This window comes from Aplidium turbinatum, chromosome 15 (assembly GCF_918807975.1).
Source record: "Aplidium turbinatum chromosome 15, kaAplTurb1.1, whole genome shotgun sequence".
Classification (NCBI taxonomy): Eukaryota; Metazoa; Chordata; class Ascidiacea; order Aplousobranchia; family Polyclinidae; genus Aplidium; species Aplidium turbinatum.
The window spans coordinates 22,295,688-22,322,639 of NC_137486.1; the positions used below are offsets into that span (position 1 = coordinate 22,295,688).

Consider the following 26,952-nt stretch of genomic DNA (forward strand, 5'->3'; position numbering starts at 1 on the left):
ACAAGAGATTGAAATAAAAGCTGTCATTGATTGTTCATTCCGTGTGTCTGCTTTTCTTTAAATGTTCATTATAAATGTATTAGTTTCAAAATTAGATAATTATAAAACGGAAAAATACAATCACGCAATATCAAAACTACCTTTTCCTTGGACGAGGAGATGAATTTCGTTCTCTCCAACTGGGAACCTCTGGATGTTACATTCCAATTTGGTATCATCTAACACTGTTACGTCACAATGATGTCTCATTCCGTTTCGGACTAGGCTGACGTCAACATTAGCGGAGTTGCTTCCAAAACCTGACGTCATACACATATATGTCATTGTGCAGTGATCTATTGTATATGACATCATAATAGAACACAACATGACCGACAAGAACGAAACCTGTAATGTATTTCAGTTTTGTTTCGACTTCAAAATACAACTAAAAACACTCATCCATTGTTACCATTCCCGATGAAGACAATCTCGAGGTTATCCCACTCTCCATTATGGCTCCATGACGTCACAATCGGTGTGGCACTTTGAGAGTATTCGTAGCTGCAAGTGGTAGCACACTGTGCCTCGGATTGTCTGAAATCATATTATGATTTTATCATTACTTGTGGCGTGTTGTAATGACGGAAGCATTACGTAGTGAATGACGTTCATTCCACCATCATACAGCTAATATACCATAATAAGTCACTAACCCTGGGGAGACCACTTTGACAGCGGCCGATGAAGCCGATGTAGCGGCAGTGGATATACATGTGATGGAAGTGTAGGTTGTTTCATTAGCGATCACTTCACAGGGAAACCACTCGGCCAGATAGACTTCAAATTGGTCGCTGAAGCCGGAGCCCTGAAAAAGATGTTTCTTCCATGAACAGGTCGACATCAACTCTAGACGCTTTAAAACAGGGGTGTCCAACTCAAACACGCTCACGTGCCAATTTTTTTCTTAAAACTTATTCCTGTTCCAAAGTTTATTTCAGTCTTGAAACATTCTTATCAGCACATTTCTTTTTCTCTTGCATATTGCTTCTGCACACCAAACTGTAAAATGGTACAAATTCAACCTTACAATACAGTATCAATGTTAGTCCAACTCTTCGCAGTTGCTATTATTTTGTCTACATGTGGGCACACAAAAAAGAAAAAAAGGGCCAATTTGGCACATTTTCTACGACGTCGAATCCACCTGCTGACTTGTGCGCATGTTTAAACTATTGTATTGAGACGCATGTCAGAAGTTAATGTTAATTGGGCGTAATTACTTCTGTTTTGCATTGTGAATAAACAATAGAACAACAATTGACTGTGTAACAATTTTAGTTATTGGCATATCAATTTTTGCAAGAGCTCGAGTGTCATTTTTAAATACGCCTCGTGCCACATTTTGCACGCGGGCCGCGTACGTGTTGGACACCACCACTTTAAAACAATCAAAGTCATCATTTTATGTACAAGGCTGAGATGACTTCGTTTCTTTTTGGGAAGTCTTTACTATATGCGTTGCTTAGCAACCGACCTGTATTGTCACTTCAGTGCCTCCAGCGAGCGACCCGACAGCAGGCGATATTGACGTCACAAGTGGTAATAAAACGAAGGTTCTGTCGATGACGTTTCGAATTTCGTTTCTTGCTACTCCTCGGTTGTTGATAGATACTACCACCTCGTGATAGGTTTCTGTGACGTCAATAATGGAGTCAACCATGATTAGTAACATCTCACTCACACCAGGATCAGAGTTATCTCGCAAACGTTAGGTAAATGTCAATCGTCTTTGCACCAGAGTGGGACATTAAGAAAATAAATCAATAGCTTTTTTTCCTTGGTCTGAGGAGTGGGACATTTTAATTACAATATGTTTCAACGAGGTCTAGCCTAATCGTCATTCTGTGTATGTGGATCAGCCTCACCGTAACAACACATCACTGCTCGATTTACGGAGTTCAAAATGGAAATGCCAATCTTACAGCACTTGATAGCAGTCCAATGGCTGCAGTTCTTAGATAAAAGAACGTGACTGCTACCACCTCACACGCAAAAAGACGAAGTAAACAAAATTGAATTAAAGGCATACTAAATGAAAATTTCAAACGGGGATTAAGCATTAAAATGAGTAAACTGAACATTCAAGAATACATTTCAAAAAAATTAGCGAAAAAAATTTGTTTTCAATGGCGCTGGTAAGGCCCAAAGTCCAATGTTTCATTTATTTTCATTTTTTTCAAAACGACCAAAAAGTGCAAACACTGCTCGAGAATACGTCACTAAAGGATGGATGGATGGATGGTCATTTTATTTTTGTTTGGATGCGAAACGCCGAAACACACATAAAACAAAAACTGACAGTGTGCATCCAATGAGAGAGTGCGAAAGACCGTAGCCCTGAAGGCGTAGGAGGTCGTCGAGTCTGCACTCTCTCATTCAAATAGTTACACAAAAGAAAGTATTGCGTTGATAATATTGTTGCAAATTGACACAAAAAAGAAGAAGGAAGGAAGAACAGAAAAAACAAAACAAATACAGATACTACAAACAATAATAACAATTAACATAGTCAGGTAGTGGATGTCGTTTTTATAGCTCTTGATTATTGAAGAAGTGTATTTTGCACATTTTACTGAAATATTTGAAGCCTTTGTTCATGTTTTTTTTCATATTTTGAGGTAAATTGTCCCATACCTTAATTCCCATGCATTTTAAACTTTTTTGAAATGATTGGATATTTGCCAGTTTAGTATAAAGTGAATTGGAACTTGAACGTCGGGTGTTATACGAATGAATAGATGATACATGTGTAAAGAAAGTTTTGAAGTTTTCCGGTAGTTTATTATTATAAAATTTGTACATAAATTTGCTTATTTCTAGTTTATAAGTAGAATTAACAGTTAGTATTTTATTTTCTTGATAGAGTGGCAGTAATTTAGTTTTCATTTCAAATGCTCCTGTAACGATTTTAATTATCTTATTTTGTCTAACCTGAATTCTATTCAAGTATTTTGTGGGTGCGCATCCCCAGTTGATAATTCCATATTGTAGGTGCGAGTGTACAATGCTATAATAAATATTGATTAGAACTTTTCTAGTAGTGAATTTTCTAAGTTTGCTGAGTACGCCTGAAGAAGAGGATAGTTTTTTGGAGAGGCTATCAATGTGTTTATTCCAGTTGAGTTTGTTATCTATTGTGATTCCTAAGTAGCGCGTGTGGTCAACTTCTTTAATTATTGTATCATTTAATTTTATTTGCATATCGGAGAGTGTAGTCTTTTTATTGTTAAAGAGTATGTAGTTAGTTTTACTCAAGTTGAGTGTCAACTGATTGTTATCAAGCCAAGTGTAGAGTTTACATAATTCTTTATTCATTATCGGTTGGAGGTTGCTGGTAGTTTTTTGAGCCAAATAGAGAACTGTGTCATCAGCATAGAGTAGAGTTTTCAAATTAGTTGCATCGGGAAGATCGTTTATGTAAACTGAAAACAAAAAGGGGCCAAGTACACTGCCCTGAGGAACTCCAATAGTAACATGACGTGTAATGACGTGTAAAGACAGCAATAACAAAAGCCACGTTACCACATCTGATGTTTTGAGCAAACTGTCTGATGTTTTGATGTTGAAATGTGTTGTTTTGATGTAAATACATACATAGCCTACAGTTAAATCGCCCGCAGTAACAATTGTTGCGCGATTAGCTGATTGCTATAGTCTTTAGTGACGTAACTGTACGGTCGCACGCTTCGCTGCTCAGGCCAAATCTCGTTTTGAAAGCTCTGGAAAAATCACGCGCGCAATGGTGGTCAGACCGCAATGGGGCAAAATTTTATTGAAAATCGTTTTATGGTAGCATGTTAAACACAAAGAACGTGGAAAATCGCCAAGCCAGGTTTTTCCTTTAGTATCCCTTTAACAACATCAATTACATTTCTAGTTCAGTTAGCAACAAAAATCACGGTTTTAAAATGGAAAATGTCAACAAATGAATGTGAAAGCATAAAAAAGAATTGTCTGAAAATTCAAACTCACGCATCGTCCATGACGTGTACAAGATGTTAATAACTTCAGCCAATATTTCAAGTTCGTTTAACAAGATTGTTTGAACTCCTTACCAATCGGTAGCTCCTTATCTTTATCTATCTTGCAAGTGATCAATGTTGTCGTTCTAGATTTTGTGTCACACGTCTTTCCTCCAACAGTGACTTTATCGTCAGATACAAAGCCATCTCCTGGAAAGACAAATCTCAATCAGGTTTGTTGAGCTTATAGTGTAGGATTGAATCTTAGGAAGGCGATGTGGGTGCCTAATTGTGATTGGTAATAAGTGAACAAAAACTTCATGAAGGATTTTATTCATCATTTTTAAAGAAACGGATTTGAATTTGCCACCAATGAGCCGATATCAGTCACCAATAAACTAGTAGCCTATCTAAAATGCAACTAGAAAAGAATTCGCACCTGATATGGTGATCAACGTGTCGGTTGTTCCTTGTCTTGGCTCGATGCTTCTAACAATCGGGGTGCGGCTGGTGTCGAATGTGAAGGAATACGCATTGGGCTGAAAGAACATCAGTTATCAAACAGTGGACAGGATAGCATATAATTGAAAACAAAGCACATGTGGACTAAAAAGAGCCTTGCGTGCCAGATCTTCTGTAAAACTCACAGTGTATTCCGCTTCTACGTCACCAATGCTCGCCGACAAGGTTCCAACTACGTTGATGGCCTCTCTCACGTTTATCACGCCGCGCATTATTACGTCACAATCGTCGTCCACGCAACCGCTTGCGTAATGCACCTGACCGACGTCATTAAATGTAAAAGTATGTTTTCCTGAAAAAGAAACAAAGAAATCGAGATTGCAACAGAATTGGAGATGAAACCAAACCATTCTCTTTTTAAATGAAAGTTTTGTTGTTGTTTCTGAACGCTGTAACCGGGTGACTTCGTTTCCCAATAAAAAAAAATCAGTGACCTGTTGTAGAGTTGTTGTTAACAGAGCTGTGGAGTCGAGAGAATAATATACGACTCCGATTCCTCGGTTTATAACTGAGCCACTCCAACTCCGGACACGCCAAAATCCCTCCGACTCCACAGCCCTGGTTGTTAAGACGCTCATCAGCTCTCCACTTTGTATGCAAAGTTACCATCGGAGTCTTTTACTGCAGTGGCTTAAATATGAATTAATCCAAAACAAAATAAAAGCCCATGCATAAACCTTCTTTTCTAAACAATAATTGATTTTGCAACAACAGCAGTTACTTGTACCGGTACAGTAAAAACTCTCCACAACCTGTCATCAGTTGGTTTTTTGTTCTTTCGCATCTGCATTTGTTCATAATGTTCTACAGGACCTTGGCTGATGTTGCTTGGCACATTCATATTCAGAGATTTATAAAAGTTTTTAAGGGTATGGGAGTTTCAAGAAATCAAAAAAATTAAGAAAAAATTGACAAAGTAAACGTTGTTTTAATGACGCAAACATAATTTGATGAGGAGGTTTTGACCTCCAGAAAAGTTTGACAAGTGTTATCTTGTTTTAATTGCTTTTGTGTAATTTTAGGCCGAATAACGACTTTTTGTTAAACAAGTACGTACACTTTGTGTTCAATCTGATCAAGTTAAAAGCGTCTTTCTGTAGAAGTAAGAGTTGTAAGGTTCTGACTAAAGTTGAAGGATTATTTTTAATTTTTTTTTTATCTCACGATCATAATAGGGTTTCAATAGTTTATTATTGATTGGCAAAGTTTGTATAGAGCCTGAGTGAAATTTTGAAATTCCCTGTGAAGTTTGTGCACCATCTTCTACCGTACCGTATGCAAGAAAAATTTTTTATTATATTTTTATTAGCACTAGAATAGGTTAATTTAGTCTTCAGCTAGTTGAGTGAGCAATGTGTTTCCATCAAAATATTGCAATCGTTCAACAAACACTTTTATTTATTACATACCTTTAGAAACTGGTTGTATATTGAACCCATCCTCATCGTAATCCATTCCCGAAGCACCAGACGTAGTGAAGAGCCCGATGTAAACGCCGGTTACTTGTGACGGAACAGACCAAGCGAAAGTCACCGAGTCACCGGCAACAATATCAAGTGTTGAAGGCGACCATGCGTAGCCGATTCCAAGCGCTGTAAAAAAAGTTGCGGTATTGCAATCGCGATTAAATATGGTTTCAAATAATCAACATGTTCATTATTTTAAGACTATCATGCTTAAACGTTTCTAATACTTTTTGCATGTTTATAAGGGTCACCATGACCGTGGAAGGGTCACCATGACCGTGGAAGGGGCACCATGACCGTGGTCATCCCATTACTGTTAGCACTTCTGGTTTTGGTGGGTCTTAGGTCGATTTCAGGTGGAAATATTAGGGTATTTTTCAGGTAGAGGTATTTCAGATTGATCAATATGATCATACTTAATCAGCTGTGACCTCCCTCATGAACTCCCTCCATTTAGTTCTGTCTTTTGTTTTTAGTAGTAATTCTAGGCATGCTTTCATTCCTATAATTTTCTTGATATAGTCAAAATATTTCGCTTTTGTCGCTTTGTAATTTGTTTGCTTTATATCACCACAGTCAACAACATTCCGAAAAGTTGCTTCTTGCAATGAGTCCGAAGAATCGCAGCTATTTTGTGGCTGATGTTTTTAATTAGATTCCAGCTAGCCTATTATCTATTGATTAGTTGTTTTTTATCTACATAACTATTGAGTAATAGCATCTGGTGACACCATATTTTACCTCTGCAGTGCCATGATTTAATGCTTCAACTTACACGGGTGCCTTCCGCTATTTGAAACAACGTGTGTCTTGGAAGCCGACTGAGTGATGCAGGTGAGGCTGGTCGCAGCTTCGTTCAAAGCAACATCTCCACAAACAACTTCTCCAAACTTCACAATAATGTCTTCTGTGAATCCACTACCAGAGATTGTCACACTGGTACCCCCGGCTAAGGAACCAGTATTTGGTTGAAGCCCATTGACAGATAAGAGGTACCGCACTGACTGCCTGGAACAGAAATTTGACCGTGAAACGCTACAACATTGAGTGCACAAATATGTATTTTTTGTATATTGAACAACAGCTAGGTCATATATTTGGACAATTACAAGTTATATTCATGTCGATCAAAATGATGAATGTGATCGGAGCACATTTTGCACGAACCAGGATTACAAGCTTGGGTCCACCGTTAGATTTTAGTGCATTGTGCTGCTCTATCCACCATCTTTAGCAATACATAAACCATCTTACCATCTTTAGCATTTGTCAATTCGTTTAAATGTAGAAAAATTGAAATACATTTTACTGACGTTCTTCCGCCACCGGCTAGTTTAAAGCAAGCGCACGTTAAAGTTTGTGACGTCGCAATGACGTAATCCACCTGTTTGCTGAACATCCAACATCATTCAAGCTGACATCCACGGTATAAACACCAGGGGGAAGTGCAGGATTGAGAAGAACAATTTCTGTGTTTGACCACGAGATGAAGTCGCTCACTGATGTTGTTTCGAAGTAAACCTGACCAGGGTCAGAACCGAACCCATTTCCAGTGATGGTGACCGTATCTCCTGTAAGCAAGTTAGATGTACTGTAAGTCCATGAAATGAAGCAGTTTGTTTCACAAATTATTCTTGGAACAGTGACTTTACAGATGCAAGTGTTATCGAAATATGAGTTCCACGTAATCACCTATCAATATTTCAACGTTTACCGACTCTGAGCGTTTATTTGCATCGTCCACAAACACCTTAGAACATGGCCAGTAGAATGGTCATGGTTCAAACAATATTGATCGTGTCGCCCGATAACAAAGTGCCTTCAAACAGATTTCGTTGATGAAAGATTTCGAGAAGTCACTATTGCTACTGTATTAGTAACACAGCCTCATTGTTGGTAACACAGTCTCATTGTTCAGTTAAATTCGTAAACCAGTTTTGGTTTAGTTTGGTTTTGAATCTTTATCCTCGGACTGACAAAGCCTCTGATAGGCAGTTTCGCATACTTGTAGAGGCTTTGAACCACTGACGCTGGGCCGGTTACTGCGATTGACAGAGTGAAGTTTTCGTTCGTTGAAATGATATTGTCGAGAAATTATTCCATTCACCAAGTACCGCTGATGATGACAAATGGAGAGCAATCCTTAAAATGCGTTGCTCAAGCGTACACCCTGAGAGCAGAACCAGTGCCGCTTAATCTAAAATCTGGGGCGTAACCACTGAGCTAACCGGGCGGACAGTTGCATTAAGCTGTACCACATCAACATTATCAACAGTTGCTGACATTACAGTATTGTTGTTTGGGTATTGTTGAGTATACTGCCATTAATTTCCAACATAATGTTCATACCTCCCTGCACAGAGAAGGCGTTCGGTGATACCGAGCTGATAACGGCGATCCCTCTGTTTGTGTAACTGAATTGAAGTGGTGACGTAACGGTGACTCCTTTGGTGGTGACGTCAACGGTACCCGCACCGATCGAGGAACGGCCAGTGACGCAACGAATGACGTCATATGTGACCTCATAGACGCGGCAAGTGCTTCCTTTGATTTCGACTACGGACGAGGCATCGAAACCTATAAAGAAATAATAGTAAAAGCATTTTCAACAAACTTTACGCCCATCGGATATGACGAACATTAAACAACCCATTGGTGAAACCTCTCAGTTAATTTCCAATGCCACTGGACTGTAAAAATGTCCCGTGAAATGTTTCGTTGTTCTTTGCTTCACAACGTTCAAGCACGCCTTGATGCAAATTGATCAAATGCAAATTAAACAGAGAAATATTACTGTTATTCGTTATTTAAATTGTCAAAAATAAACTTTTATGTTTAATTTTAACAGGCTGTTCGCCGCTATTTATTCTTAGTTCAATTGATTCATCCGTTCCAATCTACATCCCACAAACCTTTCCCGGATATTGTGACGTTCAAGCATCCGTGTAAACTACCGCTAGTTGGTGCAATTCCATCAACGCTTCCAGAAACCTGGAATGTGAGACTCTTGTTCCCAGCTAAGCCTGCAGGAATATAAGAAAGTTGCTCTCAGGGGAATGGATTATGTTGAACATGATTGAGAAAGTCATCCACTGCATTAAGTAAGATGGAAGTTAATTTGAAAACGAAATAAAAGTTTTATATAAACTAGCAAAATTAGTTGAATGAAACTAATTTGAAAAGTTTTTGACTTTTGAGTAAAATATTCTGCTACTAAACACTATAATGGTATAGCCAAAATACTATTAAATTACTAATTGAACAAAATCACCTTTCCCATCCACGTTCAAGACTAGAGGCTGGACTCCTGTTGGGGAGTTCCCCACAGTGCATGTGAGGCTGGTTGAGTCGGAGGCAAGAACCACACACTCCACTCCTCCGATGAAGACTTGATTGCCAGATGGGATTTCAGCAAAATTGATTCCTGCAATTCAAGAAGAAAACACATCACGCTGACGTCACTACCGGGTTTCGCCCTTCCCTTCCGCTGTTACGTAGCAATCGTTGTTTTTAAACTGAACAGCCAGTCAGTGGTTTGTTGGGCCAGTCGTAACCCTCTTTAATATTTGGCTACCTGTCAACGCAAGAATGTCGCCTCCCGATCCACTTGTTGGAGCAATGGTGCTGATGTAAGGCGTTGATGACGTCATCCACTCATAGTCACATGACGACATATCAGATCCCAACTGGAAAGTACACCGTGATGGCACGTCATTGATGAAAACTTGAACCTGAAAAATTAAAATGTTTTTTTTAGAGGTTTGTGGCCTACTGTGCACACTGATACGGGTGATGAATATACCAACAGTTATATCCTTCATGGAATGCCAGTGACATTTCACTAAATTCGTGTGTTGTTTCACTGAAGAGTTGCATGACGGAACGTTTCACTTTATTGCCGATCCAGCAATAAACAATGTAAGAAAAGGAACAAATCAAGATGCTGGTGTAGAGATATTTTACGATGTCTTTGCCAAACTTGAAAAGAGTAAAATTTCAGCTGGCCCTCAATCTTCGCAGTTTGAACACATCGAATTCATTTAAAAACATTGGTAATTTGTGCAACTCATCGACGCCTCCTTCTCTCAAGAAAGTATTTAACAAGTATATTTTTGAAGAGTGTCTCAACTATTTGTAACAATTTGTTTTATGTAAGTATAAAATTATATTTATTGAAGATACAAGCTTGAATCTTCATCATCTTAATTCTCTTGATGTTTTGCAATTGATCAATATGTCAACTACAGTAGGATAAAGCAATAGACCACTTATCCAACTCATTTAAAAGGTCAAAGACTTTTCGTTTGACCTGGGTAAGTGCTGTGAAGTTCTGTTATGCCTAAGGTTTTACATAAATTGTAGCAGAGTCGCTTTCTGCATATTTGGTTGCTACTTACAAGTCCCATGTGTTAAGTAGAGAGCAAATAGTGATTCATTGCTGTTGATACAAAAAAACATGTTTCACAGATACGTCGTTTAATTCTTCAAGCCCCTGTATTGCATCATCATCCTAGTGGAACTACATGAGTTTGAGAGGTTACTGATTTTCTTGTTTTTACAAATTGAATTCGTTTGAAAGTTTTCTAGGGTTTGATACTCAGTTATCAACATTTTACTGCCAGTTACTGTACTTTACGTTCTCAACGTGAATTGTTCTTATATGATCACTTCATGTAAGGTACAGTATGACAATTGGAGCATCTCAGTTGCTGCTGCCAGCCGCTGGAATTGTTTGCCTATTTGTACGAAGGGAGCTGAAAATTAAAAAAAAAACAATCAAAACTTGCTTGAAAACATTCTGTTTCACTGAAAATTATGACTGACTGGATTCTTTTCTCACAATTGTCATGTATTGTACACTTGTACAGAAACCAGGAGTATATGTAGTATTCACTATGGATATGGTGCTAGAGAAATTCTAATACTATTATGATGCAGATCCATATGGAGATTAACGTGAGGATGTATATCTGCTGAGAACCCACCAAGACGATTACCATCATTGGAATTGTTAAGTTTTATGCGGGAGTTTCAACGATGGATTTGCACCGACTGCCGCTGCTTATTATTACTTGCAGCACCAAACATGAGATTCATGTAAGTTACTATAGTTCTAATTTCTTTATTGGTGAATGAAAAAGAGCGAGAGAAACTCTTAGCGTAATAGCACCTCAGGATAGCAGCAAAAGACAAGCAATCCTCTAACCAGTTTCTATCCCGCAATAAAGCTAACTGTCACGATTTCTTTCTATCTCTTACTAGGAAAAAGACTTGGAAAGGTTCAATGACGTAGTTTAATGGGTATAACCGAAAAGCAGTCAATTAAATGTCGAATATTTCTACTGGTGAAATGACAATGAAAATTCTTGAAGGACTTTAACGAACGGCTTCTCAAATAACTCTAATTTCGAACACAATTTATATCAATACCAATTCTCATCTACTTGTATTCAATTATTCCAAATCTCAATCAACAATAATCTCTGCACCTCTTACCAATCCACAACTCATAACACAACTCTCATAATCAACTCATAATAATAATCCATCAATAATCATTTACGCAAATTACACCACTAATTATAGGTTGTTCGGTCTAGTAACTTCGAGAAGGTTACGTAATGTTGCATCACACGAACTCATCGTTTTGTCACGTTGCACTAAACGTAAACAAGCAAGTTTAAAGAAGCTTCTAGATCTGCACGTAGCAATTGAATGATCTAGAATTTACGTCACATAATACAGATTTCGTAATCAGAGGTTACTTCAGGACAATGACCGAAAATAACATATCGCATAAGAATTCCACCATTAAAACAGCATGCTCGGTCAAGATACAAAGCAACCCGTCGCGAGGCTTTGCACATTGATGGTGACACTAACCAACAACTAAGCAAAGGGAAACCTTGTTGTGTTGTACAATGTACAGTATATAGTGCTTTGTATTTGTGATAAAAAAGATTTTGCAATATTAAATATTTATTTTCTTATTGCCAAACAGTTCTTGACTACGATGAACGTTGTGGGCATTGCATACAAAATGTGTAATTTACAGTGTCAGCATTACGTCATCAATGGGAAACCACCTACTGACCTGTGGTACGTCATGAGCAGTTCTCAGGAAGTCTCCTGGTATAGGATTCATGTTCAATCCTCCGTTTTGCTCCTTATCCACAGTGATGTTGGCTGGTTGTGGAGACGACACAAGGTTCTCGTCAACGGGCTCCATCAGAGGATAGCTTCCTCCAGGAGAAAGAAACTTTACATTCCAGGAATATCTGAAATAATTGATCACTGATTGCTGGACAGCTGTGCAAGTGTTTTACTGATGGCGTAGCAAGCGACAGAACCCGGTTCGATACCAACTCAGACCGTGAGCTGAAGGAAAACATTTGCTGTAAAAGCTCAAATGTTTATTATGAGCGAACAGCTACGACTTTAATCAAATCAATGAACAGCTACTGACCCATAGCAAGTTCCACTTCGACTGACTTCAACTGACTCTATCTGCATCAGAGTTTCCAACTCATTTTTCAGCATATCTGCTGTCATGTCGGCAGGCAGGTCTCGTAAAGTGATGAAGTTCGAGTCTTTGAAATCGATCCCAAAAGTTCCTTCAACTGGTGGGGAGGCTTCGGAGATGCGTTCAACAGTTATCTAGAGAAATCGTCATTAGTCACAAAGCTGAGCAATGCGTATTGTGTGGGGCTTAATTCGATTCGGCTTCGCAGTTGTTGCACCACTTTTAAAAACAATAAACTGCTTGTTTTATTGGACATTGTTTTAGGACACTGCTGTGAAGTGGTGAAAAATATTAGTGGGCTTATATCAACCTAAATATGTTATGATGTCATTTTAGTTACGTAATGTTTTGCCTATCCTTAAGTAAATATTAATACTGTCTTCAATTGAATTGCACAAGGCATTGTATGAATTATTATTCTTCTCTTATTTTGGAGAATTTTGTTTTTGTTTCTTGGTTGTCCTCATATATCTTTCCGAATCGGCAAGAAATCATTGAAATGAATCTGATTTCTTGAATTTGTTGAAAATGCCTTTTCAAATATGATTTAGGCTAGCAGTCTGACCTTTGAACCTTGGCTTCCAAAGCTGAACTCATTTGCATTGCTGGAAAGTTCTTGCTTTGAACTTGCAAAAGCAAATCCTGTTTAGAAAATAAAATCACAATCACCCTACAGTCCAGTTGCTTTGAACAACAGCAGAGATGGTGGGCCTGGTCAATCAGCTCCAGTCAGCTGTGATGCGAATTTCAACAATGTCATAGCTATTGGCTATTTATAGACCAACCAATCAAATTCATTAAAAGAAACTTATGTAAAAGATGATTATAAAACATCGTTTAGTCGATTTTATTAAACTGCACAAATTAAAGCAGCCATTACACAACTCTGCAACAAAAAAACACAATCAGTTGTTACCTAACAAAGGAAAGTCATGTCCACAATCGATGGGGTGGAATGTGACTTCATAATCGGTGTCTGTCTTCACCACATCAACAGATTCCAGCCTGACGTTGAACACAGCCGAAGGGATCACGCTTCTCAAAGCAGCTACAGAGTAATGATATTCCTCGTGAGGTGAGTAGACCGTTGCTTTGTTGCAGCAGTCAAAGTTTTATTGTTATTTGTTTATAAAGTTTATTTGCAAACTGATATTTCACAAATAAGCAAATGATGTTACTGTAGTAAAAAGGTGCGAAAATATGTTTGGTAGTCAACATTAAAACAACTCTTAAAATTTTAATTCTATTCAAGGTCTGTCATGACCAAGGCCAGATTTAGCTGATGAGGAGCCCGGAGCACTTTTACATCGGGGTGTCCCCGTGTAAAAAAAACACCTCTACGTCTACAGTAGCATTAATCCAGCACTGCACTGCATTTTGCAGAAACGTCAAAGGCTAAAAGAAAAAAAAAACACAAAATCACATTTTTTCCACGTCGGGGTGCCCCCTTCAAAAGGGGGGCCCGGGGCACCTGCACCCTCTGCCCCCCTAAATCCGGCCCTGATCATGACGTAAGCATGAGAAAGATACTGGTTAAAACGCTTTAGAGAAAATTTTGGTTAGGATTTCTAAAGAGGTTAAAAAAACACTATTCATACAAACAGCCTGTATAAAGAAATTCCCAAAATCAATCGTTTTAAATTATCAAGCCAATACCAACCTGTCTACTTCTGTTCAGGTCAACAACCCATTGACTAACTAACTAATGCAGTAAAAATCACTTTGCAAATCCATCATAATCCTACGTGATTCCGTATTAAAGCCACAAGCATAATTGAATTCAATGAAAATAAATTGTAGATTTAACTTGCGAATTTCCGTATAACTGCTATGATAGCTTCCTTTCATATAATGCGATTGGTTTAATGCTTCAATTGCTTATTATATTAAGTTATCTATGGTTATAGTGAGTTTGTCCTGGCACATTTCAAACTGCTTATGACGTCATACCGTCCATTTGAGCTTGACTCAGTCGAACCTGACCGATGAAAATATTGTCCACATAATGATCCATGTCAGGATTGGATCCGGCCCGGATGTAAACCGCGGAAACATCGATGTTTCGAGCGTTAGGATTGTCTGGAATGATCAAACAAAATCTTCGATTTCTTTGAACAAATGTTCACCTTCGCTTTTAAATGTTCCATTGAAACACGAAGTACTTTTTATAACTAGTAACAAACTACAATATTGTGAGGAAGCTACTAATATTGTGAAAAAACTACAATATGTGACATGGAAAGTGACAAATCCTTGAAATGGTTTACAACGCGCATAAATAGTGTAAACAATTTTTAGCATTAGCAATATGGAATGTGAAACTACCTGCTTAGAGTAGGTAAGTAAACTAAACGAGTTGCCAGATTTCTTTTCAGCCAAGATGTTACTTGATTTTTTCCAAAGTAAACCAGTAGATGTTTTACTTGTTGTATTTGGTAAGTCTATCACAAAATTTATAAAAATCCACACCTTTAATTTATCATCTTATCACTACAACATTTAATCGGCTCAAAGCAATTAGGTTTCAGTCCTGAATAAATACAAATTTAACAACTAAGTTAATGTTACGCAAAGTCCTTCATTTATTTAAGGGTAGCATTATATTGTAAGAGATAAGTTTTATAGTGCAATGTCTGCAAAGTTTGTCAATTATTTTCAAGTTATAATTTTTAAAGAGCCAAGTAGCCTAAAACTATAAGCACTGTTCCATTGCCCATGTATTCTTAGTCGTATCCAGGCTTACACTTGATTGGTGAGTTTAGAAGAGATCATTTTGGATTAATTTTTACAGCTTTTCACATACTTAGGGCAATGTTTGACTGAAAAATGTTGGTTTATTTTTGAGTAACGCGATTAAAAATACCATTCATCTTGCAGTTTACAGAAGGTCTGGCAATACTTTTACCTAACGCACCCTACACTCAGAGCCAAGATGGCCGGTACTTTCTGCGCTTTCCGGCAGGCCACTTTCTTGTTTCCCTGATAGATGCTTTGATTAAGGTGTATGTTTAATAATCTAATGTGCTTGGTGTAGGTCTGCCAGTTACATAATGTCCTTAATTATCAACACATTTAAACGAAATAATACCAAATGTAGGCTACTAATCCAACAGCTGCTGACATACCAATATAAATGCAATTGACAACAGCTTGTAATCTAAATCAAAACGTACCAAAGCTTAGCCGGTCATACAGATTATAGCAAAAATGTCTCCATTCTCCTATAGAGTCAACCAAGCCAACACCAGTGAAACTCTGCAAGGGGCGAGATTGGATCATGCTGTCTCCTGTGCCTTCAGTGTAAGTGTAAGACACTTCTATGCGGTCATCGATGTCGCCAGTGTAAGCGAAACATACCTGCCGGTGCAACATTGCGCGTAAATAACAGGGAAAAGTAAACAATTCAACAAAACAACATATTCACCTAGATATTATCGAGTTTTTCCAACCGACAGGCAAAAAGTATTACTACCCTTTTCACATTACATTGGCTTTAAATGACGCAACAAACAGATCATGCGTTTAGACGCTATAGCCGCCACTGCTCTACCATCATGATAGGAACGCTTATTATGACGGAAGTTTCTTCAAAGAACAAAAAGCTGCGTGTCATAAAGGTATCATCGACTTTGGTTGTAAAAGATCAATATTTCGACAAGTGACCATGAGAAACCCAGGTCACCACTTTGATGAAAATGTGGCTCAAAAGTCGATGTTGTTGAAACAGTTTTTCGAGCAAGAAATCAGAATTGTCGAGTTGTCGGCTGCGTGGCCGAGTGGTGCGATCGTCTGCACGGCGCTTGAAAGGTCATCGGTTCGATTCCGCTCCGTAGCACGCGGCTGCATCTCGGCAAGCACGTGATGGCATGCCAAAACAATGGGTGCAGCTCATTCGGTGACTACAAGTCCCTTCGTTGCTTTCTGTTGCATGTGCATGAATTGCATTGTTATTGTAAATGTTAGTTGTGGAAATGAAGACAAAAAATTATTACTGTTATTGTTATTGGTGTTATCTTTCACGAAAAAAAAAAGTGAGCTGTAGCAATCAATTTCAAAAGTTTTTAGTTAAAACAAATATTTTCATCAAGCTACAATAACTATTATTTCTCACATGTTTATAAGTGGACAAACTGTAAGGCTGGTCTTCTTTAAACAAGTAGTTGGGATTCCTGAGAGAGTGGCTACCACAGAAAGAGGTGGAACTGGTTCGATACCCGCTCGGAACGGATTCACTTTCCATGTCACTGCAAGCAACAAGATGCAAGTTGTACCGGTTGATAACAATCAGGGCTTGCTTGAAATACTTCTGCTTGTGCGTTACAAAACGAGGGGTAAGTTGAATAGCATTAAATTATGATGTGAGTTCGATTTTGGAAATATTTTATAAGAAAAACATTGAATTAGTTTGAACAGAACAGTTAAACTTTGACTAGTTTTTTATTCTAAACGTCATTAGTCGTATTCTAGAAATGCGTGACAACTTTATTCTTTCATAGCAATGTGGAAACCCAGTTTACGTCGAAAAGTTACAAAAGACTATGATTTCACAATCTTTGATTTTGTCCTCCAATGCGAACCTCCATCTTGCTTTATTTGGTAGACAATGGATGACATAATTGCTGATAATAATTATGATATGCGGTTTGCTACGTAAGAGGAAAATGCAACTTCTCGTTAGAGGAAGATGCAATTTGTTGGATGAGGAGGTAACTCGTTGGGTGAGGATGCAAATCGTTCAAAGAAGATGCAACTCCTCGTTGGAGGAAAATGCACTTCTGTGTTAAAAGAAGATAAAACTCCTTGTTGAAGAAAGATTTAATTCCTTGTTGGAGGAAGATGCAACTCATTGTTAAAAAAACATGGAGTTCCTTGTTGGAAGAAGATGCAACTCCGCAACTTATTAATTTAAGTTCCACAAAACAAACGCGTCTGATATGGACTAATGCAACACCTTCCCGATTTGTTTGTGTTGTTGTATAAAAACGGTTCGACCATGAATAAAGGCTAATTGCAAGCCAAGCGTGTTGAACTGTAACTTGTGTTCAACAATATTGTCCTAAAACTTTTTCTTTATGAACTCTATTCGAACGTTTTCAACATGGACTTTTTATGAGCTCATTATGTTTATTCAAATTAGAATAATCATGTCCTGATATTTTCTACAGACAGACAATAACCTACCAATGATACGATGAAAGACGAAGGGTTTTATGCTTCAATTAATTTTTTAGATTAATTTAAATTGTTTAATTTCATTTCACAAACTCACAAGTATTTGCGGCTTCTCCCAATGCCGGGTCCGATCTCATCAGGACAACTTGGTCCAAAAAGACCCATGATGACGCCACCGACCTGTGACTCAGTCGCGTCGAAAGGAATAGGATCTGAAGACAATCCGTTCACTTGGAAAGTGATTGTGTCCAACTTTGCTTCTCCAACAACATCTTCCACGGCTTCCACTCTCAATCGGGACTCGTCTGAGCTTTGAACGGAAGGCTGCATCCGACCTTAGGACAACGCAAAGGATTAGATTTCAAACAGTATAAATATTTAAATCTGTTCATAGATTTTGCAACAACAGACTTTTGGACAAACACATTTTATTTTTTATAAATCAGGCCCCAATCAAACAAAAATGGCAGACGCCATACCCGAGTTTCACCCTTGTCTGGAATCATCAGTGATGCATGCCCATTGTTTGGTATCATCAGTGATGCATGTCCATGTGTCTTGAGCGGAAGTCGAACTTTCGACTTGATGGAAATCGTGAGCGTTCTTGAGTTGAGTGGGAATCTTACTTTTACAAATCCCTATGTTTCCATATTTTATGCTTTTTTTACTAACCCAGTTTTAAAGCAGATATGGAGTATTCACATCGTAATTGCCGCATGAGCTCATATTGCAAAACAAACATCTATTTTTAGTCTGACCAACAGCAGAGTAGGTCTACCAAGTTTCTTATTCATGTTTCTGCTTAATTTTGGCTTGTCTGTTAATGGCAAATTTAGAGAACCAGTAATTGCTTTTGCCATTTAGTGGATTCATATGTGAATGAATCTGTAAACGTAGGTTACTATGCCTCACGTGGTTTTTCGACATAGGCCTACAACAGAAAGGAATGGATCACTTATAATAGAATTTTATCCCGTCTTGCCCGAACTCCTATTATTCTTCATCGATGGATACCAAAACACACCAATTTTTCTAAGTTGCGAAAAAGGCAGGCAACTGTCTGGACTGTAGACTGTCCATGGACTGCACTACCCGGTGGTTTCAACACAGTTTACCAATGCGAAAATATATTTAAAAACTGGCTAAAAGCAAGCTTCAAGTGTCAAAACCCCAAACAAAACTACTGCTACTCCAGTATGTCTCACATGCTTGTGCACTATGTTGGACTACAAGGTAGACTTTTCACTCATGGCGATTACTTAGCATCCGTTACTAGGTGCAAAGCTTTGTTCAGATAATTTACTCACCAAACTGTCTCCTCACCAATCAAATAGTTTCACAACTAAGTGTACTAGGTATTTTCGCTACAACAAAAGATGGTTTCATTTTAAAAATATTTTTATTCAAACAGCAAAGATCTCAAATGGAATTCGCTGTGAAGTATCAAAAATATAATCTAAAAATTTTCACACTTTTTCTATAATTTTGCATAAACATGTTGAGCCATACGATTGCAGATTTGCTTAGACGTGAATCCATTAAATAGCAGAAGCAGTACATAGGTTTTCTAAATTTGTCGTTCACAATCTTTTAAAAGTCAAAGCTGTTGTGTATTTTAGTTTGTTTTCGTTGAAACAATGTACCTTGCTTTCGTTCCCCTTAGGTCTTCACTTTGCGTTTTTGTTAATCAGCGCTTCTCGTTATGTTTCACAATATATTTTGGGTGCACGCCTTTTGAAAGCATTCTTGCGATTTTGAATACAAGTAGAAAACTTTTGTACGACTCTTGTTGAATGAGTTAAAAACACAACAGAGTCATTTGGCGATGAGGATGGGATTCGAACCCATGCGTGTAAAGCAGGAAACATTTGTTGTATAGCAGTTGTATAACATGAACAGAAACATTTGTTCTATCGGAAAAACATAGTAGGCCTTGTTCTGAAACTATTCAATGGTTGTGGAGACAATTTAATGAGCCAGCCATCTTAGCAAAGCACCGCAGTACCTAGTAACGGATTCCAAACAACCGCCATGAGTGAAAAGTCTACCTTGTAGTCAAACATACAAATCACAGGCAACAGGTATACAGTAGTCTATGAATACTCGTATCCCGTATTTGAAGTACCTCTGTTTGTAATGAAGGTTACTTTGTATCCATCTTCTCCACTTTGCTCAACTTCTACAGAGTCATCTCCCAACAGTGGAAGAGCATTGATGGAGGCTTTCATGACGTCAGCAGTGCTGCCAAACATTATTGGTCCTGCGATACAATGATTCTTTGTTCAAGAAATTGGACGATGACAAACAGTTCTATCCATAATCTTTAGGAAACTGAATTGTGTTTGTGTAAATAGTGCTACGCTGTAGTCGTTTGTCGCACCAGCGATACTTTTGACGTATCTGCTCCCAACTCACCCGTTTGCGTTCCCAGCAGTTCTATTGTGAATGAATAACCGACGCATCCAGCACTTTCATGCAAACAAGTCACCTCAATTGACCACACGGATTGAACAGACGATTGCAGCTTCCAGTTATGAAATCGAATCTTTTGGACTTCCTGTGTGACTGTCGAGCTGATGACGATATTTTGCACGTCAGTGATGACAGACTCTGCAAATGACGTCAGAGAGTTTTAAATTAAGTTGACATTATATTTGAAGCTTTCAACCAACAAAAAGCCAAATAATTCAGAAAATAAAACTGGAAAAAATAGAGTGCACAACACAAACAACAAACAAGTTTGATTACGTTGAGCATAGAAAATACTTTTACCTGTTTGTGCTGAAGTAAAAGATGCTTTGCTGACGTGTACGCCCACTTTAAATTGCTCGTTTCCATTGAATTCAACATGGCGGACCTCGTAAAAATATTCCACACCGGCACGCAGCGGCAAACTGGCAGTGAAACTTTCCACAAGTATTTGATATGAGAATGCCAACAATTTCTGTGAACGAATAAACATTAAATACACAAAAAACTGATAACAAATTACAATCAAGCCTTTAAAAAGCTTCGAAATTCTGAGTATTTTTTTTCCATGCTTTTTTTAAATTGGGTACACGGAAGAACAGCATGACACTCGCTGAAAAAAACTTGAAAAGCGGACAGTGCTTTTTGTCAGATTATTTCATCGCAATTGTTACACAGACGACCTACCGCTCCTGATGCAGTGTTTCCTTCTTCGTTAAAGTAAAATTCAATACGATCATCTGCTTTGACAGAAAAGACATAATCTGCATCCACAGAGGGTACAAAGAATCCCCTGGTTCGGGAAGTGAGGGAATCCTCATTCACAACGAATCGATCCAGTTGAGCGTTCTCTGCGGGGATGACTCGATCTGGAATGTTAGGGGACAATCTAATCGACTGACGAACAAACACAAAAGATGGTAGCAATCTGTCATAATTATGCGGGAGTGTGCATAATTATGCATAATATTAATTATGCATAATTATGACAGATTGCTACCACCTTTTGTGTTTGTTCGTCAGTTGTTGCTTGTACGCAGGTCAGTGCAGTTTTATTGAATTTCAGTCATTTATTATTAACATTTCACGAATAATTTTGTTTTGTTTAGATGAATTAAGATATTTTCCTGAAGAGGGCAGAAAGTTTTGCCGAAAACGTTTGAAATTATGTATCTATTTCATTTCTGTATCAATTTTCATTATGCAATTCAATGTTATTAAGTTGTTATCGATTGTCTGTCTATGGTTTTTAAAAAGTACCTCTCTACCAAAGCTATACAGTTCTGTAGCGTTCGCGAAAAAAATAGAAATTTGCCCGCTTTGGTTGTCTTGGAAACCACACTCATTTCTTGTCTAACTTACATCCTGTTGTAGAGGTGTCGAGATGTGTTGAAAAATCTAAAATTCCTGGAAAAATTTCCACCCGTATTCCACGCCCCCCGCTGTAGGAGGGTTGCTTCAGGGGTTCCGGGGGTGTTAAGCACGTGATTTCGCTGCTTGTCACCGTCTGAACGTCACAAGCGACTCCAGCGACATAAACCTGCAAAACATTTGTTGGTTTCAACGTCATCAAACGTAACGCTACTTTACAAAGCGTTTGTTGACAGATTTAAAAAAATTTGAAACCATTTTTTTGGTTCTGCAAAAAATATAATTGTTTGCAGATCTGCGATGACGAAGTTAGAGAACATCTATTTAATTAGTTACAAGTTACAATCAAAATATCACAACACCATATGAGGTAAACAATGGGCAACAATTAAAATATTGCAACGAGCATTCTTTCTTGTTGATGACGTTTTCAAAGCCCACAAAAGAGGCATTCAGGGAGATAATCTTCTTGTTCACTGTTCTGTCATGATGATGATTATCACAGCGATGTTTTGTCGTACTGTTTATAATTGTCACAACCGAAACTAAGTTCTCAATATTGTTTATGACACGTTTACACTTCTCGGAGGCATTGTCATGTTCACAAGTGACAATCAAAACTCGAAGGATGGCGCCCAGCTCTGCCCAGCAATCCACAGTAGGCTAATTTCTTTCAGGTGCCTTTCGGCAATCGTGGCTTTTCAAGATAGTTCAGGAATGGAACATGGCAATCTTACCCTGGCTTTAATCCCGGAGGAGTCATCGAAGTGTCTTCCACTTATGGTAAGGAGAGTGCCTCCTTCAGTGCTTCCCATCTTTGGATTAACATCAGTGATCACTGAAAAACGAAACAAAAAAATTGGTGTTTATCTTATCATTAAATTTATTTGAATACCAAACAAATCACCGAAAGAACAACCGGAATTCACTTTTTCACACAAAAGAAACGACTTTGGAAAATCTCAGTAAAACAAATCGATCGAATACGTCATAGCCTACGAATTTAAACAAGTAGATAGAAAGATGGGTGATTACCTGCGTACGTCTGCAGCATGTAAAGTTTATCATTTGCGCTGACTCGCTTTGTGTTGAGAAGTGATAAAGAACGCCCGTAGTCTTGATCGACAATAAATGAAAGGTTTTGACTTCCAACGTAAGAGCTCTCGACCAAGCATTGGAATTCTCCCCATATAGATTGCCCTTCGTTGCCGTCTAGAGATATTCCAAATCTGCAAAGTAGAAAGCAAACTAGCAATCAAATCATTGTAGAGATAGTTTCCAAAACAGCAAGAGTTTTCTCTACAAAACGAAATTGCACGCAATCGCTTTGTAACAAACGAATGTGCAGTACTTTCGAAAGATCTCCCTCTTTTCCCCGTCAATGCCTTATAAGCTGGTAGCCTACAGCAAAGTGTACACTCTATCAAAGCTGTATCAGCAATGTTGTTTACAAAATAGGCTACTTTTTATTTTAACCACTTAAATTTGAAAGCATTTCCAAAGATTAAAAATGCATTGCCTGAAATAGCAATCTGTGCTAAAAACAAAAAGCGCAGCAGACTACTCAATTGCTTGATAAGATTCTCTTTGAATAAGTTCCTTCTGATGTAAAGATTTTTAGTGAACTAATAACTAATTTTGACGTAATTTGCTCTGCATGGCTTTTTGCTTGGCATTGACCACTTTTTGTCGTAGCCTGTTAATAGCATTTATTGTTTTATTTTCGTGATATATTCTTGCTCTGGTGAAGACCAAACTTAGATTAAAATATGTTGAAAATGACCGTACTAAGTTGTAGCCCAAAAAAGGCAAGTTATTTCAAAATTTACTAACTTAGCAGAAAAGTGAACATGGACTTTTTCGGAAAGTGAATCGCCAACTTGAAATTAGCAAAATTCAGGTCCATATAGACATCTTTATACTGATACACACCATATCAAGTGCTGCAGTTTTGACACTTTTTTAGCTAGTAGTTGGCCTAACGCCCTAACTTTGTAAGCTCACTTGCAATTACAGTAATTGCTTGCTGTGCTCAGTATTTCCTGACCAGAATAGTGAATAAGGATGAAGGACAAGAATCGATTAATCAGCATTTACAAATGTTTGATCGTTCGCTTTTGTGCTCAGAAAACAACAACTAACTGCGTAAAATAACATCAACCAAACCTAATAAAAAGTCTCAAAAAATAAGATCAGAAAATGTTTGATGTAGCATTGTGTCTGGGTGGATGCCAGAAAAAAGTAAACATTTGATCACAGTTTGCAACGAAAACGTTTAAATAAAGTGAAGAAGGAGGCTTTCTTCCTGGCTATCACCCCAATGCCGAGTAGGCTATTGCTACAATCGGCTGCCGAGAAACAAAACGTTCAAAGTTGTTTCTTGGTGATTTTGATTATTTCAGTTTGTTGCTATTTTTGTCATTGTTCGATTACATTGATTCAGCGTCAGAATCGACGTAAAAAGGACCTTTTGCTCTCCAGTAACGCTAGTGCTCGCAGTAACTCATTCACTTTGTCATCGATCGTCAATTGTTCACAGAACAGCAAAATCCTTTATCTTCTAAAGTTTTGTAGAAAGTTCAAGCAGCAAGCCAGATAGCAAAATCCCTTATTTTTACATTGATTTAACGTCTGCAACGTTGAATCAATGAAAAAAATGGTTGATGTGCTGTACGAAAACGTTTGCGTTTTTTAAACAAAATGGTGGTTTCTGCTGCTTTGCGCGTCGCTGATTCAGTTTAACCATTGTCCAGCGGGATAGGTAGCCTACAATATTGTAACTTTTGATTTTTAAATTGTGATAACTTTTTACTAGAAGCCGTATTGACCTGGAATTTCCTGACATCTCTACATTTTTAAGTTGGATTGCGCAGGCATAATTTCAGAAAACAAATCTGCACACGTTTCCGGGATAGGGGCCAAGGGGTTTTTACACCGGTATCAGGCGGTATAAGTACAATTGTACCTTTGTATTAGGTGTTTTGTATGGAATTAATGCAAGAAAAAAAGACCTAAATTTTTACTTTTAAAGGAATAATTTTTGTTATAACAAAAGAATATAAAACACCGTATTTACAATTTCAACGATTATTTAGGAAATTTTTTATTCATTTTTCAATCACTAGGCTCGTCGCAAGTCCGCCAAACTTTTTCAAAGGAGCAGCAAGGAAAAAAGGTTGAGAATTGTCGAGCTAAGATTTTGCTACGAAATATAAATTTGCATGATACTAATGTGAGAGGAAACTAAAATGAAAAATAACTATCGATGCAACTCACGGAAGTTGGTTGGTTTTGTTGTACAACTGGCACACACCAGATGTGACCCAGACCCGCGTGATGGCGATAGAAAAGCCGTTTGTAGCTTCAGCTTGTGATGACGTCGTGAGATTTGTGAATAATCTTCCTCTGACGGTGATGAGGTTACGTGGCTCGTTGCTTTGCCAACTCAATGTCTGGACGTAAGGCGTGCGGAAAATCCGAATCTGATCAAAAAATAAATATTTGGCAAAACATTTGAAATATTCAGCCTTGCTTCTATTACAGCCAAAGCCACAGTATTGCTCGGTGGGTAGCCAATGGTCATAGCAATTGGGAAGCTATAAACAGTTCGGCGACGCGTCTTGTTGAGCTTATAAAACAAAAATTGAAAACGCCCCAGAAAAATATTGGTTTTATTTTGTAAGATTTTTTAATTCGTTTTGTTTTCAACATGATGATGTGTCATTTGCAAGAACGAAATAGCTTTATCACAAAACAAAACTTTGTGGACTTTTGGAATATTCATTTACTTGTAAGTAACAATTCAGCACTTTTACTCGAATCAGTTAATTGTAGCCTATTGCCTGTAAATTTAATCAAGACATAATATTTTGTGTCAAAAAAAAGTTTTTCGAAACTTGTTTATTCGGAACATTCCCATTAATATTCCAACAATTAAACGCTCACCTGTATCCTGCATCTCCAATAGTTGGGAATTCCGCCACAGTGCTTACTGAGCTCCAGTGGATGTCCATCTGTTATCAATCGTACGTCATAATCTCCTTCTTCCATTGGACTGCAACAACACCAAAATTTTCTTCAATATTTCGTCATTATTGATTCGTTTCGGTTCATTCGTGAAGAATTTCACTGCAGAAGAACTTTCTTGAAAGTATACTTCGTTTTTTGCCTGTTGAAAGGTTGTGTCGAAGGCAATCGTCGGTTGCAATTGCAGAAAAACTTCTCTAATTTTGTAATTCCTGATATGTGGCTAAAATAGGCTACAATTGTGATATTTTTTACTTAATCCTAATAAAGCTTTGGTTCTTAGCAGGGGTAATGAGTACCACCAGGGGTTCCACCAGGGGTAACCACCAGGGGGTTCCCAATGAAACATTCGAGAGATCAGAAGAAATATCAAGTGTTTTTTCATCCTTCACTTTCTTTGTAGCTTATGTTGCACAAAAGAGGGCTCCACAAGCCAATATACTTCGGAATAAGGTTAAAGTCACTGGCATGACCCCCACAATGTTTCGGCTAGTGGTTCTTAAACCTTTGCCTTATTGCCACCACACTAAAATCACCGACCGGTTCTTGCACCCCTTTCTAGAATGACTCCAAAATAATGTTGTTTACATGTGAAAATAACAAATCCATTGTGTTTCTTTAATCTTTATTCATATAACTGACAATAAAATAACACAATAATTATGATACTTTCCTCATACGAGGATCTAAAAATTGCGTGTTTTTATCTTAACGTTTTATGCCTTTAGTTATCTCCACGATTTAACGTCTTCTATTTCCCGTATTGGGTGGGTTGGTTTATAACTATCCCTAATAATTCAGCATTCCCACACTCCTTAGAATCAGCTCTTGCACCCTCGGTTAAGAACCCCCGGTTTAGGCTAAGAATTGCGATTGTTTACACTGGAGCCACTTACACTGTGTAACAAACGATTTGGTTTTCATCACTTTCGGCGTCATGCACTAGACAGGGGTACTCGTTGAAGAGGGAGACAAACTTTACTTCTTTCCTGGGGCTTTGACGTTCCAAGGTCAAAGTGGTGTCAAAGTCTGACAAAATGAAATTTAATTAATTTCAATTTAACAAAACTCAACAACTTTCTTTGTTCTGAGTAGCCTTTCAGGTTGGAAAAATATTAATCCAATTTAAGCGATGGTATTTTATTATACAAGCTAAAGCTGTCTTGCCTTGCCCGAAGATGGTCACTTTAGTTTGCCCGTTCAGTCCTCCATAGTTTGGCAAGATGTAATCAACTTTTGTGTCTCCTGCAAAAGAAGAAAATGCATCTTTACCACCCATTAAGTTATTGAGTGTTAATTTCATGTTTTTGGTTGTGAAATGTTTAGAAGTTCATACATTCAAAGGTTTTGACAATATCCGCCCAGATAGCTCAATTGGTTGGGTTGGTTGGTTTTGAAT

General features: G+C 37.9%; 1 protein-coding gene across 1 annotated transcript in view; it reads right to left on the minus strand.

The window, feature by feature from the left end:
* LOC145784077 (fibrocystin-L-like) overlaps positions 1-26,832 on the minus strand; it is a 57,886-nt gene extending 31,054 nt beyond the window's left edge. The window contains exons 1-33 of the mRNA XM_082595830.1: positions 26,721-26,832; positions 26,450-26,582; positions 25,473-25,581; positions 24,804-25,009; positions 22,563-22,756; positions 22,265-22,365; positions 21,519-21,696; positions 20,844-21,025; positions 20,460-20,631; positions 20,103-20,297; positions 19,813-19,947; positions 17,785-18,022; positions 16,627-16,759; positions 15,689-15,872; positions 14,466-14,594; positions 13,432-13,563; positions 13,081-13,157; positions 12,459-12,649; positions 12,087-12,270; positions 9,567-9,723; positions 9,264-9,416; positions 8,905-9,015; positions 8,342-8,569; positions 7,377-7,563; positions 6,768-7,000; positions 5,936-6,118; positions 4,652-4,818; positions 4,444-4,543; positions 4,098-4,214; positions 1,517-1,674; positions 696-847; positions 452-576; positions 141-299 (exon numbers count right to left, since the gene is read on the minus strand). Coding sequence (XP_082451956.1) covers positions 141-299; positions 452-576; positions 696-847; positions 1,517-1,674; positions 4,098-4,214; positions 4,444-4,543; positions 4,652-4,818; positions 5,936-6,118; positions 6,768-7,000; positions 7,377-7,563; positions 8,342-8,569; positions 8,905-9,015; positions 9,264-9,416; positions 9,567-9,723; positions 12,087-12,270; positions 12,459-12,649; positions 13,081-13,157; positions 13,432-13,563; positions 14,466-14,594; positions 15,689-15,872; positions 16,627-16,759; positions 17,785-18,022; positions 19,813-19,947; positions 20,103-20,297; positions 20,460-20,631; positions 20,844-21,025; positions 21,519-21,696; positions 22,265-22,365; positions 22,563-22,756; positions 24,804-25,009; positions 25,473-25,581; positions 26,450-26,582; positions 26,721-26,832 — 5,215 coding nt within the window. The remainder of the gene's footprint in view (positions 1-140; positions 300-451; positions 577-695; positions 848-1,516; positions 1,675-4,097; positions 4,215-4,443; positions 4,544-4,651; positions 4,819-5,935; positions 6,119-6,767; positions 7,001-7,376; positions 7,564-8,341; positions 8,570-8,904; positions 9,016-9,263; positions 9,417-9,566; positions 9,724-12,086; positions 12,271-12,458; positions 12,650-13,080; positions 13,158-13,431; positions 13,564-14,465; positions 14,595-15,688; positions 15,873-16,626; positions 16,760-17,784; positions 18,023-19,812; positions 19,948-20,102; positions 20,298-20,459; positions 20,632-20,843; positions 21,026-21,518; positions 21,697-22,264; positions 22,366-22,562; positions 22,757-24,803; positions 25,010-25,472; positions 25,582-26,449; positions 26,583-26,720) is intronic.
* Positions 26,833-26,952: the final 120 nt, after the last annotated feature.